Source organism: Fundulus heteroclitus, chromosome 22 (genome assembly GCF_011125445.2).
Source record: "Fundulus heteroclitus isolate FHET01 chromosome 22, MU-UCD_Fhet_4.1, whole genome shotgun sequence".
Taxonomy (NCBI): Eukaryota; Metazoa; Chordata; class Actinopteri; order Cyprinodontiformes; family Fundulidae; genus Fundulus; species Fundulus heteroclitus.
The window spans coordinates 38,050,821-38,066,690 of NC_046382.1; the positions used below are offsets into that span (position 1 = coordinate 38,050,821).

Sequence of the window (15,870 nt, forward strand, 5' to 3'; positions counted from 1 at the left end):
TTCTTTTCTGATGATCAGACAACCACAAGTACTTTATATGATGTCCCCTGTGTCTATGTATATCGATATATATTTCTGTGGAGAAATGCACTTTCCAACTTCAGCTTTCCACTTATGGTGAATCTAAAATTTGTGACATGGAATGTGCATGGAGCTAGCACCAGAGAGAAAAAGTTGAAAATGTTTAACCAGCTTAAAAGATTAAAGGCAGATGTTGTCTTATTGCAAGAAATTCATAAATCAGCGACAACTGAAAAATTATCTTTACACACCTGAGTTCCCTAATGTGTTTGCTGCCTGCTATAACTCTAGACAAAGAGGAGCTGCTAATTTAATCCACAAAAACGTTAGTTTAACAATATTAGGCAGAATTATAGCTCCTGAGGGTAGATTCATAATAATAAAAATATCTATTCATAACCAGAAGTTATGTATTGTCAGTATATATGGCCCAAATAGTGATTAACCCTCATTCTTTCACAAACTCTGCAGTGCTCTGTGCACTGTGAATGTGACTGTCTACCTGGTTTTCTGTTGTCTTTATGTCAGGTTGGGACTGCCCCCTCTCCTGTGACTTCCTAGGTCTCTACTAGGTGGGGAGCCCATCCCCCTAGTCCTGCTCCCCTCGCTGGCTGGTGCCTAGACCCGCTGGTGGGTTGGGGGTCCTCTGTGTCCGGGACTGGGTGTTTGCGTTGTGCTGGTTCACTTCTGGCGGCTGCTTCGTGGGACCTGGGTGGGGCATCTGGGTCTCTGGGCTCATTGATGGATCCACTCCGGCATACCTGGCTGCCGGCAGAGCCTGTGGGCTCATCGCTGAGCTTCAGCAGTGTGGTGATTAGGGGTTTCCTCAGGCTCCTCTCTGCTCTTCCCTGGGATGGGGGAAGCAGCTTTCCCTGTGTTTGTCCCCCTTTCGGGCATCTGTGGTCTTGGTTTCCTCAGAGTCTGCCTCGGCACTCTGGGGGGACTGGTCTTTGGCTTCTCACAACCACTTTTGAGAATTTGTCTTATGGGTAAACCTTACATATGCAAGTGCACTCTCGCAAACACCTACATCTCCTTGGATTCAGATGCTTACAGATTCACTTTTATACAGAAAACCCCTATTATTAGCTTAGCTGTCACTTTATACATCTCCTATTAAATAATAGTGTATTTTTCAGTGATGTTATCAAGGCATTGGTTGTTTGAACCTGCAATACTTTATCGGTTTGTTTTGCTTTTTGCTTATCTCTCTTTGCAGGTGAAGAAGCAGACTCCACGGATATTATCATGTTCTCCCCTTTTCTGCTCTATTTTTTTCACCTTTTCTCCCTTTTTAGCATTCTCATCTTTTTCTCTTCTTTCTTTCTCATCTACCTTTCCATTTGTGTGTCCATTGAACATGAAATAGTCCCAAAGTAAAATCCAATGAAGTTTTATGCATATATACATCAAACGGAGTACTATAATGAAAGCAGTAATGCTCCAATTGTGAAAGTAAAATCTGTTGGGCTCTCTTTGGCATTAAGACAGCCTTTCTTAATGCTACACTGCCAGACAAGACAGGTAAAAAACAACAACAACCTATATATGTATCAGCATCTGTTCCAGGATATCAAATGGAAAAAGAAACACTACAATACACATCCACTTAGCTGCTTGTTTGTGAGAATACTTTTTATCAATTATAAAGGTTTTCAGAAAGATTTTATGTTGTACATCTTTTGTTTTATAGGAAACAAACAAAATCTGAACCCTGAGTGAAAAAAGGGAAAAAATATGGGGGTGTGAGACAAATTTTGGTTTTATTTATTTTCTGTACTTTTAGACTGATGGAAGATTTGAACATTTATGGGATTTTAAAATGTTCAAAACAGCACTTTGAATTCATATGGCGCATTTTTAATCATATTGGCCATTTTACACTAGAGCCACATTTGATTCGGTTACACTCAGATTCTTAATTGAAATGTACTTCGTTTGGTAACTTGGGATTAGGCGTCTTGCCCAGGGGCACATCAAAATGTGAGGGGATTGGAAACAGGCATCAAACTCACAATTGTGTCATGGTAAAACATATTACTCTTCCCGCAGTTTTGAGAAACAAACATGGAAAGTCTCCAAAATCTCTGGAAATGATTAACCCTCACATCTTATTGGACTGTATATGTCACCTCTACGTGTCTTTCAATCAGTCTCTAGTGAAATATAAAGAAAAAACATCACACACAATTTGAGTGAAGTAACAGTTTTTAATTAGAAGTTTTGTACAATAAATTTTACATTTTCACAAGCTAGGAAGTTAATGATGCCGGACAGTCAAGGGAGTCATCGTCTTGAAAGTAGCAACTTCTGGTCATTCCAGGCGACGGATGGGATGGTGATAAACAGCAAACATGTTTAGCCATCTTCAGTTAATCAGCTCCTCAGAGCTCAGATGAACCATTTTTAAAAATAGTTTAATCTTACCTTCCATAATCTGGGAGGATACATTAGGATTCATATAGAAAATAAAAGAAACCTTCTCAGAATTGTTTCTGAGTGAGAAGTTTAACATGGGACAGCTTTTTTGCTCAATATTTTCCATCCAAACTTCTCACCATCACCTTATGAGGAGTCTCCATGTTAAATCTGGGTACACTATGGAATGGTCTTCTATTGATTTACTCCCTTTTTAACATCAAAGTTTTTCCTTTTGCCCATCATCATGAATGTAATTAGTTGAAACCAAAAATAATTACAATATCGGCCTGAAGCAGGCATAGAAAACACAGGGTCCGTCTCATTCCCTTCAGCTCATCGAAATAAAAACAAATCAGTAAATAAAAGATAGAAAAATAAGTGTCAATCTCAGCCAGAAAGAAATGAACTGCTCATTCCAGCAACTTCATAAATGGGATTTATCATACAAACAATATGTTTTAACTACAAGGAGAGGGTTTTCCTCTTTCTCAGATGCAGTAATATTCCATAATCATATACATAAAGAGAGAAATATACATTAAGGTTGGCATACAAAAAAAAAAAAAAAAAAAACGATATCCTGGCTTATGTCTTCTACTCTAAGCTGGATTTGAAAGTTGAAATAGTTCACAATGCTCCAAAATAGAATATTATTAGACATTAACTTGCCTGATTCAAATGTTTCAGCCAAGTACATACAGTGCATATACCGTGTTTATGCTCGGTAAATAACATTGAGGTTCTACTATACATTAGCTGTGGTCTGAGAAGCTACACGAACCTAAGCAGCGAGTCTTAAATGCTCCCGTCGTAGTTTGACCGGTTGAAGAGAGAAGCTCAACATGCCGAGGTGACATCCTGGTCACAAGCTGGGCGGAGGTCTGACATGGAAAAGGTTCGATTTCCTCTGGGAGGAATCAGAGACTGTGTGTGTGTTCTGCAGAGTTCCAAAAAGGTGCCGCCACTTAAAGCGCTGCTTGTGATGACGTGATGCTTTTCAAATAGATTTCTCTTTTTAAACGTCCTGCAAATCTCATGTTAACGACACAAGTTGACAAAAAGAAAACGGAGGATGAAGGTGAAAGTTTACTAGTTGCTCAGCTCCAGCTAAAGGCAGCGACAGACCAGTCAAAGCTCAGCAGATGTAACCGGGTAAGATGGAAGAATGCTTTGGTTATAAGGGCTGTTTTATTCATGTGGTTGGTCATTTCCTGATTGGCAGGATGTTGTTTTTCTGCAGTCAATACAAATTCATACATTAATATGCTTTTTCACGAACTGAGCCAAGGATAAAATGTTCCATCAAAAAACATAATTAACACAATAATATTATAGATCATCCTCTATGTTTTGGTCTCAATACTGAATGAATAGTGTGTAGAACCACTAACTTCCCTACTGCCGTGTAAACTGGACAATGGTATTGTTTTCTCAACAACAAAAAATGTATTCTGGTGTCTCAGAGTATTTGCATTGTTAGCGTCTAAGTGAAGTTTCTAAGCAGGAAACAGCTACTAAATTTAAAATGCCTATAATTGAAACGCACCTTAACTTTGCAGAGGGATTGCACCGTGTAAAAATCAATCTTTATGCTAAAAAGACTTGAAACCTAATCTGAGTGAGCTCAAAGTGACTTTTACAGAGACACGTACTGAGCAGACTACAGTGTAGTCATCAAACGTTTTGCCATTTAGATACGGTTCCTAATGAGCCTTGTTACCTTGCTACAAGTCTTCACACCCCTTGAACCTATGCCCACTGTGATTTACAGAGGCGGCAGCATCATGCTTTGGGAATGCTTTTCTTTAGCAGCGAATAATGGACATTAATCCAGAGATAGAGGTTCACTTTTAAGCAAAATAATCTAGGGCTATTAAAATGGTGGCATTAACTATTTGCATAATTTTATACATTTTTTTACTTTGCTGCATTAAAATAATTCGAAAATTCACTTCTGCATTGCTGTACGCTTCCATTTGTTCAGTCAAGCTAGTGATGAAAAGGATCATTCATCTGCAGGGCAAACGTTAAGGTCCAGAATGGAGACATTGAAAAACCAGAAAGCAACGACGCAAAGCCTGTTAAATATGTCCTCTCATATGTCCCTCTCACGTGCGATCATTGGACTTCTGCTACCAATGATAATATGATATACTGAGCGCCAGTATGCACAGGCAGGTGCCCAGCACATCTAGGCTGTCACACAAGAATGGACGACGGAGAAAAAGTTTACAGCACTTGGGACAGACAGTGCTTGAAACATGACAGCAGCTGGAACAACACGACAGCAGCTGCAAGACTTCCATGTAAACATCTGCCTTACACTGCACACGCTTTACAGTGAGCAGTCACTGTGACTGAGTGACAGTGGATGACGCTGTTTTAACCAAATGTCAAACACAGCCAATCTACTGTTTTATTTCACAGCTTTTCAAAAGTATATCAAAGGTAAAAAACAACATTAAAAGTAATTTTTTGTTGAGCTGATGGCTTAATTGATGAGCTAAATTATCTATTAAAAGCTGACTCGAAATGTTTTAACAGATTTGTGAGTAATTTGTACGTTTTATGACAACTACACAATGAATAGGCCTGTTAGAAAATGGATGGATGGATAGTAAATTTTATTTAACAGATTAATAGCCCTATAATAAACCCAAACATACTAGCTAAGGGTGAAAATGGAATGGTTTAGATCAAATAATGTTTTAGAGTGGCCTAGTTGAAAATCCAATCCAAGTCAAATTAAGAATCTTTGACCAAACTGAAGAATTACTGTTTGCAGATGCTCCACAACCAACTAAACTGAGCTTAGGCCATTCGGAAAAACTGAAGAAGAAATTAATTCTGTTAAAACCGGGTATACTTTTTCTTGACTTCACAATTATGCATGACTATGTGCCTGTCTGTCACATGACATACAGTAATGTTTACTGGTGTAATGTGGAAAAATGTTAAATAGTTCAAGGGGTGGAACTACTTTTTGCAAGGCACCGTAAAAACTGGTTATGGTCATTATTTGACCAGAGAAAATATAACACCGCCTAACAAACTGAGATTCTGGTCGGAAATCCTTGTTTGTTGTGTTTCCCAGTTTGCACAGGGTGTGGGGCTGAAAGCTTTCATTAAATGGTCAATTAAAACGCTCTGAGACAGTAAGGAAGCGCAGACTTTTGGGGGGGATTAAGGCAAGAGAGTCGGACATGGTTGACAACTTTAAGCCTATTTATTTGGCATCTCTTGTTCTCCCAGGCTCAGAGACAGAAAGTGCATGCGATCCAACCGTTAGATGATTGTTCAGCAGCTTTGCTGTCACCTTCTATAAAGAAACTAAAGCATGGAGAATTATAGGCATATGCAGTAACAGATGAGTGCACCCAACTTTGACCAATGGCTGAGTCCAGGTGTAAAGACGGGGAGCAACAGGCCCGCTACTTTATCCATGCATGTGTCCGTATTCTGCTTTAACTGTCTGCGTGTGTAATGTGTGTAATGCTTGTGGGACTTTGCCATGTGTGCTTATATCAGATGACATTAGTGTTCAGTATGAGCTACAGTAAAGACATATTGGGCACGAATGATAAAACTCTTGGGATGTCTTTAAGCAGGTAATGTGCATTGGAATCTGTCATTAAGCTCATAAAAATGTAAAATACCAGAGCACATCATTATCAAAACATACACAAACCACATAAGAGACTGAACAACACCAAAAAGGCTGCCCGAGTGATAAGTTGTAGCTTTTACTGAACGTACTGTGACTCTTAAGCAAACAATCCCACCGATAGCCTCAACACACAAACAGACATGGGTGAAACTTCAATGGACAACTCTGAAAACGGATTTTAATTTACATTGTGTTCCAAGGGTCTTTGCTTGTCCATTAGTGAATCGTGGTCCTCAGAGTATTTTTGTCACATCTGCCTGCACAAGCAGTTTCATAGTGGCTTTGAATCCACATGTCTAACTAACAGCCAAAATGAAGTTAAAACGCCTAATAATTCACCCTTTAAGCACTAAGCCGCAATGCAAAAACAACAGATGGGGGGAAAAAAGTGTAAATCAAAAGATCCAGGGTCAACCAAAGTACAACAGAAGTTACTGGGGGGGAAAAAAAGGATATCATTTCTTGTTTTGCTTTCTTTTATACAAATATGAGTTTCTTAGTCCATAATTTGTAGATTTTAAGGAGCAGGGCTACAAGTAGCCTCGTGCTCCAAAGTAGAGCAGCAGGGGCAGCAGGGAGGTGACGCCCACGGACTGTCTGCAGACGGCTGAGTCTCTCAGGATGGCGTTGGATGCGCTTGGACCATCTACCTTCGGAGCCTGTGGATCAGACTACAAGCAAAGATAGCAAATGTTTAATGATTCTGAAGGACTCATGATGCAAAAAACTTCAGTCAGCATCTAAGTCCTAATAGAGTAATACTGGCTACTGACGAATGGGAGGCCTACTTTTGTTCTGTTAGTTTTACCATAGATCCTTCCACATGTATGCTGTATAGACAGGAGCATTGGCCACTATTTGATGTGTATTTGTGTTTTCACTTTATACAATGTAGTGTTTCGATGTGTTTATGATGTTTTTCCTGTTTTCATGATGTAAAGCACTTTGAACCACTTTGCTGCTGAAATGTGCCATACAAATAAACTTCACTTGTGTCCCCTAGAAGTATTGTGAGCAACTGCTAACAGGACTTTCGTTCTTGCAATAATGGCTTTCTTTACAGGCGCTCTTACATAACGTGGAAAGATTGTTCCGCCTGAGCTGCAGATCTCTGGCCCTCATCTAGAGTTAAAACAGTCCTTAAATACTCTCCTTTTGTGGTCAGGTCAGCCTAGGTGGAATTTTGAAAGGTATGCATCAATGTCCTTCCAATGCTCAGTTAAGTCCTAACGCATGTCTGTCTATCTTATACAATACAGAGAAAGCAGTGTAACATTGTGGTTGCAACAGGAAGCTGGATAGTGGTGCAGTGATTAGTTGCCTACTGTTGCCGTGCAGCTAAAACATTCCGGGTTCAAATCCCACCTGGGCTTTAAGCATGTTCTCCCTGTGCATGCGTGGGTTCTCTCTGTGTTCTTCTGTGTTCTTCTTCAAAAAAACATGCTAGTTTAATTAGTCTCTGTATAGTCTCTAATGTATGAGTTAATAGGCATAGTTGTTGCTTGTGTGCCCAATGAATGCTGGCAACTTGTCCAGGGTGTACCAAATCTCTCGCCTGATTCGAACCTAGATATAACACAGAGCAATCGGTTCGGTGGGACAATCAGTAAAACGTTTTCTAGTTAAGGAAAACCCAACTATTTGGATTGGGTCATTAACTTTGCAGCAATCCCTCCTCTTGAATAAGCAGGTTGTAGCAGTGCATATGTGTTTGCATCAAGCCTTTATCCTCGCAGCAATCCCTCATACAGAGCATGCATGTGAAAGAGGAAATGAAATCTCTCTTTTATCAAGAAGGAACGCCCAGCAGAACCAGAGTCAGTGTGGGCATCCATTTCCTGTGAATGCCAGAACACTTGTTTAATATTTCCTAGTGAGTAAAACTAACTGCAGTGAAAGTTGTGTGTCCAAAGGTAAGCAGTGCACCTGGCCTGCATGTTCACACTGCGGAATTAAACCAGCAACTGCAACCATGGAAGCCACTGAAAATCATCTGGTGCCCATGTCCCAGACTTTGCATCAGACGTTGGTCAAAACTAAAAACAATAACATAAAAGCTGGACACATTGAATTCTGTGCATCCAATGAAAAACCTATTTAATTTAGTTCTGTGCCTAAATTTTATTAAATGTAATTTAATACATTTTGAGACATATTTTTATAGGTAATAATCTCACTCAAACAACCTGCTTTTGCAAACATCACCGCTACATACTTCACAAAATGATCAAAGTTTGTTTTCATAACTAAAAAAGGACTTTTAGTCAAAAATTGGTCCAAATCCATTGATTTCTTGGCTGATAAAAACTTGTTTTTATCAGTTTAAGCATCAATATTGTACCGTTGAAGTAATCTTTTTTTTACTCCCATTTACTAAAATGTTTTTTATGTGCCAGCATTTATTTTAATCATGTGATTATTTTTTCGCCCTGTTGCTGTATTCATCAGAGTTGATCTTCTGAGTTACACTGATGTTAATGTAAACGTAGGCTTTGGTATAAATTCATAACTTTTTATTATCCAGTCATTGTGCTACAGTTTAAGTGCTGATGATTCATAATGTTTTTAGATTATTGCGCAAAGCACACATTATTTAATTACATACATCCTAATTAGAAGAGTTTACATCACATCCAAATCTAACTTTCCTTGGGTTATTGTCAAAACAAAATTCAAGCTTACTTTAGTTTAACTCCCAAAGTACAGGAGAAGTTAAGTTCATCTTAAATATTCAACAATTTGGAGTCAGATACATGAAAGAGCAGCAGATGTAGCTGAAGTCATTGCATTCTAGTGTTACCAGCCCCGCATCAAAAATCATCTGTTCTATAGGAACTTAGTGTTAATAAATTTGCAACTGAAAGAATAATAATAAGGACTGTTTACAGGCCACTGCCTTAAGACACTGCAGTTATTATAGTTTGTGTTGTAGAAAAATTATACGAAATATTGTATATTTAGTTTTTTCCCCTCAAAATAAATGTAGAAGTGACGCATTTATTCTAAACTCTAAAGAAGTTTCAGCAAGTTTTTTTTTTTTTTTTTAGAAATGGCTTAATCACACTTTTATTCAGATATAGGCTTAAAGGTTTACATTACACGTTGACCTAATCTAATACATTTATCCAGTGTGACAGAAGTACAAGGAAAGGTTGTTTCTGTAACTATAACAGCATGATGTGAAATAAAGTCATATGTGAAGGTATTTGAATTTGCATGGGCCACCATCCAGAAGTATGTGTGTGTTCTGCTTCACTGCTTATAATGCTGCGAGCCAACGGCTGGGTCATCTCCCAGCGACCCGGTTCTGCCTCCACTAAATGTCAGTCCAGTGCATAACAGTGGCTTATTATTGCAGAATGACATTTACAGTGAACTTTAAAAGCCAAGAGATAAGCAACGATCCCATTTCAGCCTCAAAGGAACTACAAAGACCAAGAGTTTACAGAGGAGGCAGGAAAGATTGCTCTGGCAATCACAGTCAGAGGAAGGTCAGACACCTCCAGCAGTGAGGTCGGATTGGACCCTGTGATGATTTGATCACTCAGCCGATTGCTTGGTATTCCTAAATAAAACTGTTTTCCTGAAGAAAAGGCTGAAACTGTTAGATATTTCATGTGTTCAGGGTTTCTAAGTGGTAGGCTTTGGCAGCGTTCTAAAATTTAGGGACAAAAATATGTCAATTTCAAACAAAAAATAGGCTCTAAATATTGTATCTTATAAGAAATGATCACAAGATCCAAACTGGCCAACAGAGGTACTTGTGTAGCATTACTTTCATCCTATATTATCCAAATATTTCAGTATCGTAAATGAACATACTTTTTTTAAACTCTTTTAATAGCATGATAATTTTTAATTTTAAGTTAAACTTAAAATTATAGAGCAATAAAACAACAAATCTTCAAAATAGGATTCTTGTTGGCAATACAACTCGCTAAGATTTTAGTTATTTGGTGCTACACTTATTTTCCAATTTATTCAGAATGTATGAATTCATAGGCAATGATCTTACCGAACAGACGTCAACAGTGGCGTTTGAATGCAGCTTCTGAGCCTGCAATGAGACAAAAGACAAAAAAATAAGATTCATAATCCAAATACAATGTAGAGTTAAGTCCCAAATTATTAACAATCCTGAAAGACACCTAAAATAACCTTTAAACTTTACATGTTTCTTCTGACTGAATGTAAGATTTGTGTTTTAAAGTCCCGCCTTGTCTCTGATAGAGAATCTGTGGAGAAAACTAAACAACAAAATGTGTCATCTGCACCAGCTGCGATAAACAGCTTAAATGTTAATGATGTTTAAAGGCTGGTGTGTCATAACGATAAAGTGTGTTGAGTGCAGACTGCAAATATACCACAGCTAGAGGAAATGTCTTTGTTTCAACCTATAATTGCCTAAACGAATCTGGACAAAGGGAACATTTCACATTGACATAACAGGTAAGAAACATAATCACTGCTCAAAACAGTTCTGCACCTGGAAGGAGTCCAATCCAGGTGTGAAGTGGTACAAATGCAGATGTTGCCCAAATGCCCGTAAGTCAGTCAAAATGGTGATCGTGTTTACCAGTCATAGAGGACGCCTTGCAGACAAATTATTGCCCAGTGATTCATGATGAGTCCTCAGACAGCGAGACGTATCATCTGTATAGAGAAAGTCTGCTGCCTTTTTCTGTTACCATGGCTGTTTTCAGATTTACATTGAAGCTTTTTTAATTTTAAGTTTGTGTAAAAACAAACCAGTGACAAATCTATCGTTATCTATTGTCTAACATATTTTGATAGAATGTTTTACATGTCGCTCAGCCCTGCCTCAACCATTAGTTTATGTTTCCATTAAAAGAACTGCTGGATGCAATCATCCAATAACAACACATGCTAGTTCTGAATCACCAGTGTTGACCAACGTTTGAGCAGTCAGTGCCATTGAAGGGAGAGGATCAAACTTACTAGAAATGTAGGGAAATCTGGCCTGCAATTCTTTGGAGAATTTACATACAACATTTTACAAATAAAATATTCAGATTCTAATATGGAGCAATATCAACTACAAGAAATCATATAGTAATGTCATGGCACCTTTAAAGTAATTGGTGTTGGAAAGGTTTATTGAGGCTGGCCTGTAGAAATTAGGTGGCATTGACGAGGGCAGCAAAACTGTTTCCTGCCATCTACAGACATATCTCTCTGTGACAGCTGTTGCCGTCAACAGACAATGGAACAACAGGACAATGGAAAGTCGAAGAGATTACAGCACCTGGATCATCATTGATTGATAATATGTGACTGCACTGTAACTCTACCTATTCCTAAAGCAAAAACCAGGAAACCTTAATAGGACTATACTTTATTGCCAGGGTCTGTTCTTAAATGACTTGAATTGGAAATTTAAAAAATCCTGATCAGGGCATCCTGATGTTACATCACTACACCGCTGACATCTTATCCCCTCACCAGGCAGAGGCCTGGTACAGTCCTTTAGCAAAGCAGCGCCCACAGAGGCACAACCTCTGCGACTATGGACAGCTTGCATCATGTTTGGTCCTCAGGTCAGACTGATAAAGGTCCTCCCGATCTCTCCTCAGTAGAACATCTGTGGACCAGCTCAGACGTCAACTCTGACTCAGTGCCCATCTGCCGGATCTCGAGCGTCAATTACAACAGTTATGGGCTGACTCAGTTCCGCATCACACCACTGTCTACATCCAGGATGGGATGGATTGCATGTCCTTCCGACAGCAGTGGGCCTGCAACGCCAAAGCCATTATCCATCTGATCTGATATTACATTGGTTGCGATGCAAACTGTGCAGTTCTGTTTTATGTCCACATGGAGTTTAGGGTCCTTAAATGTTTTGTCAGTTAGAAGGACTGAAATCATCTTGGCTTTCTACCTAAAATGCACTTTGATGATATTGTGATAAATTCCTCTCAGCTATTCCCCATGAATCTCATTAAACGGAAAATGTATGAACCCTCTTAATCCTGTACAATACACAAGAGTAATGTTCCGTATCCACCATCACAAGCACCTGAAGAATAGCTTTACGAGCTATCCTGCATTACTCCTAGATTTATATTAGAATGAAATTGTTTGCTATTACAAATATGCAACTTTAATTTCTTTTTGGGATATAATGAAAACTTTCCCTTATACTTCAACTGCAGGTTGCCATCTACCACTGTTACCTCCCCTTCGTTACATAAAGGTCACACTGTATCTTACATCTGTTCTCCGCCTGGATGGAGATCACGGAGTGAGCAATCATCCAACAAAGAAGTAATTCCTTCAGATCATTGGTCGTGAGAATGAAAGCAGAACATAGAGCAGGATTCATGGTGGGTAGAGCATAACTTGTACAACTTCTAATAGGTTGCTGCAGATATTGGACCGCCTCTAACTGTTACTGTTTGCTGCTTAAGAACCTATACTTACCTTTTTCCCCATAAAAGGAATTTCTGAAGATATAATAACTTAAACAATTGGTAAGAATTTGGATGGCCATATAGGTTAATTAATTACTGCCCCAGGAGACCATTTCCCCAGGCCCTTTTTCTACTTTATTTGTTAGAAAAAAAGTAAACTTTCATTATGGAGCAAAGAATAAGGACGAATTGGATCCTTTTTCTCTTTCCTGCATATTGCATCAACCTTCCTATTCTAAATTTACATCCACAAAATCAATAAGACTATGTGGGAGGAATGCCTGTTCTTCCCAACAGAGGATTGCTGTCATTTAATTTAATGACTTTTCATATTCTTTCAACAACTTCTTTATGGTTAGCTCCAACTCAGTCTCCAAACTGCAGTAAAAATACAAAAAGATTTTTTTTGTTGCATTAACACTTTAATGACTAATATTGCCTAGGTAGACGTTGACAGCTGAGAAAAATGTTAATGTGAATTGGAGAGATAAAAAACATGAAATGCTGCTATTTTTTATGTATTGTGTGTAATGTACACACAAACAATACAGAAAATGTAAATATAAATATACCAGATAACCAGCAGATTTAAAATGCGGGTTTTTGAGCTAAAATCATAAGAGCTCCACATAACTTTAAAAAACGGTTGAGTCTGATGACTTGGTGTGCAGTTTTGTGCAGTAAACGCCAGATAATTTGAATTGTCCTGTTACTGAAATTTGCTATTCAAATAACTTGACTTGCCTTGCTTATTTAGTGCTGTGGTTTCAAACTTCAGTCCTTGAGAGCCTTAAGGTATCCCACAATCCTTTGCGTGACATGACGTATCTACACAGCCCTCTCACGTAAATCAATGAAAATGTCCGTAGAGAACATTTTCTAAAGTGTTCAAACCTGATGTACTGTTCCCTATTTTGCCAGGTTGCAAACACAAATATATAAAATACAAGGGTACATAATCTGCTTGATGAAATATCAAAAAGTTGAACCTTATTTGACCAAAGCACGTAGCACAAAGTCAAGGCTCAACAGTAAGACAGAAAATACTTTTTCTTACTTTGATGTAGACATAATCTAATGATTGTTATGGAGACACGGGGAGCTCAAGATTCCAGTCTTTGCTGCAGCTGCCTAGCATTAAGCTGTGTACTTCTTATTTATTTACTTCCTCCCTTACCCTCCTTCAAATCCTGCCTTATTTGTTACAGTTGATTTTGTCCTAAACTTTGTAATGAGTGAGCAGAGTGGCTGGCTGAATGTCATGTCATTTATTCATACTGCGGGAAAACAGAGAGCCACTGATTTCTAATCAGAAAACCCTGGAAACTGATCAAAATACAGTAATTTACCTTTTTCTTCATTCATAACCTTTATTTTTACGGATGTGTCTCATTGAAAGACACAGTCTCATTTTCATCATAGACCTGATCCCTGGTAATGTTACTGTAAGAATGGTTATGGGCACAACTTTGGGTGAGCGTTGCAGTAAAATGGTTTGTTTTGGTCGCTAACTAAACATAACGAGCAGTATTTTTCATGTAACTGGTTAAACGTTAAGCAATTTTTTTATGTCTGTTTCAAAAATGGCACGGTTACCAACCTGTCCCTACACAGCTGCTGCACGTCCGAGTATTAATGACTACTGCGTCCTCACTGTAAATGGATGAGGCTGGACTCATGGCTTCAGCAAGTGTGTGTTAAACATGTGCTCAAAGTGAAACAGGATAACATGTCATTGCTGTTTGGGTTTTGGATAACAAAAGGCAACGAATCAAGACAAATGTGTCTGACACATCTAAATATGAAGTGACCACAGGGGGCCCTTCTTCTTAGCAACTTTTAGTTGGTCAACAGTAAGCCAACAGAGGAAGTTTGTTAATGAAAGAGCAGAATGTTGGCCCATATCTGGTGAAGTGTGGTGCTTAGGCTCTGACCGGACTTAATATGTGCTTTAAGGCAAAAGAGGATGAACCTGGCTAGCTTCAATAAAACACAACCAACTTGTTTACAGGAAGTTGCTGATGCACTAAAAAATTTAATTAAAATATTTGATGATTTACACCAAGTTCTCAAGTGGTGTTCTACGTTCATATTTCCATTTATGTGGCAGCAGGAAATGATTGACAGATTTGTGCATTCAGTTTTTATCTCATCAGACAATAAATTCAAAACATGTTACTGGTTCCGCAGGTTCTTGACCCGATAAAGAACTATTATACCATCTCTCACATGCTAATGTCTACTTGAATACTTGAGCTTCCATGGACATGCTCATTTAGACATTCATGCATATTAAAGTTCTTTAACTGTAAGTATTTCTGTTGACTTTGCTTTTGAAAAGCCAACGTTTTTTATAACTATCTTTATGAGTATAGCAGATTAAAACTCAAAGAATCTTAATTGTCTTTAAGTAGGATGAAAGTCTTAAAACCTAGATATTCCAGGAAATATGTGTTTTTTTTCTTGAAATACATGAATATATTTACATGTTTTCAAAATATCTGATCATACACAACCACCAAACTGTCTGGAGAACAAAGATTTAAAGGTCAGCGGATTAAAATACATATACAGGCCTCATGTTTGTGCGCTCCAGATATGCTTAATTTTGACCATTCTATAAAAGTCACATTAGCATGAGGTATACATATTTATCCATAGCAGTTCCTACTTGCATAAAACAAAAAAGATATTTTCATGAAACTACATTCGATGACTGGTTCTAATGGATAAAAGAAGATGATGGCAGATTTAGTGTTTTCCTGTTTCCTCTAACCTAGCCGGCATCTTCCAGTTTTGTCAGATATATCTGACGTTGTTAAAAAAGAATGATGCATTCACCACCTTTCTTGTATCACCCTGACAGAGGTTTTTTTTTCTTTTTATTGGAACATCTAGGATATTTATCCTAATGAGTTGACAGACATTTGCTCTTTATTGGGCTCCTCTGTTAAAAGATCCCAAATAGGAATTTTGTGATTCTCAAAGAAGAAAAACACAAGCTGTCCCTTTAATGCAAAAGCAAACACGCCTTGTGAAGTTGGCTGGACACTTGTTGGCTTTTGGAGTCCCGGGTTAATTATTAGCGTGTGTGTTATGTTTGTGAAAACAAGGAGAGATCAACAAGGAAGCTCGACTTTCTGACAGGTCCGTCCCCGGAGTGCATCGGTTCTGACAACATTGCTCTTGATGTTGGCATATGAAGCGCTTAAGCGCAGCAGCAGCTCTCTCTGACTTGTGGCTGGCACGCTATCAGAGCAGCGCGCTGGAAGCACGCACGCATCACTGCACCACCAAAGCTCATTATCAGGACGGACAGTGTTGGCG

General features: G+C 38.5%; 1 protein-coding gene across 1 annotated transcript in view; it reads right to left on the minus strand.

The window, feature by feature from the left end:
• Nucleotides 1-2,211: 2,211 nt before the first annotated feature.
• Nucleotides 2,212-15,870, minus strand: part of LOC105933297 (GDNF family receptor alpha-1-like) — a gene marked incomplete at its 5' end in the record, with an annotated part of 37,349 nt that continues 23,690 nt past the window's right edge. The window contains 2 exon segments of the mRNA XM_036126255.1: nt 2,212-6,780; nt 10,125-10,166. Coding sequence (XP_035982148.1) covers nt 6,640-6,780; nt 10,125-10,166 — 183 coding nt within the window.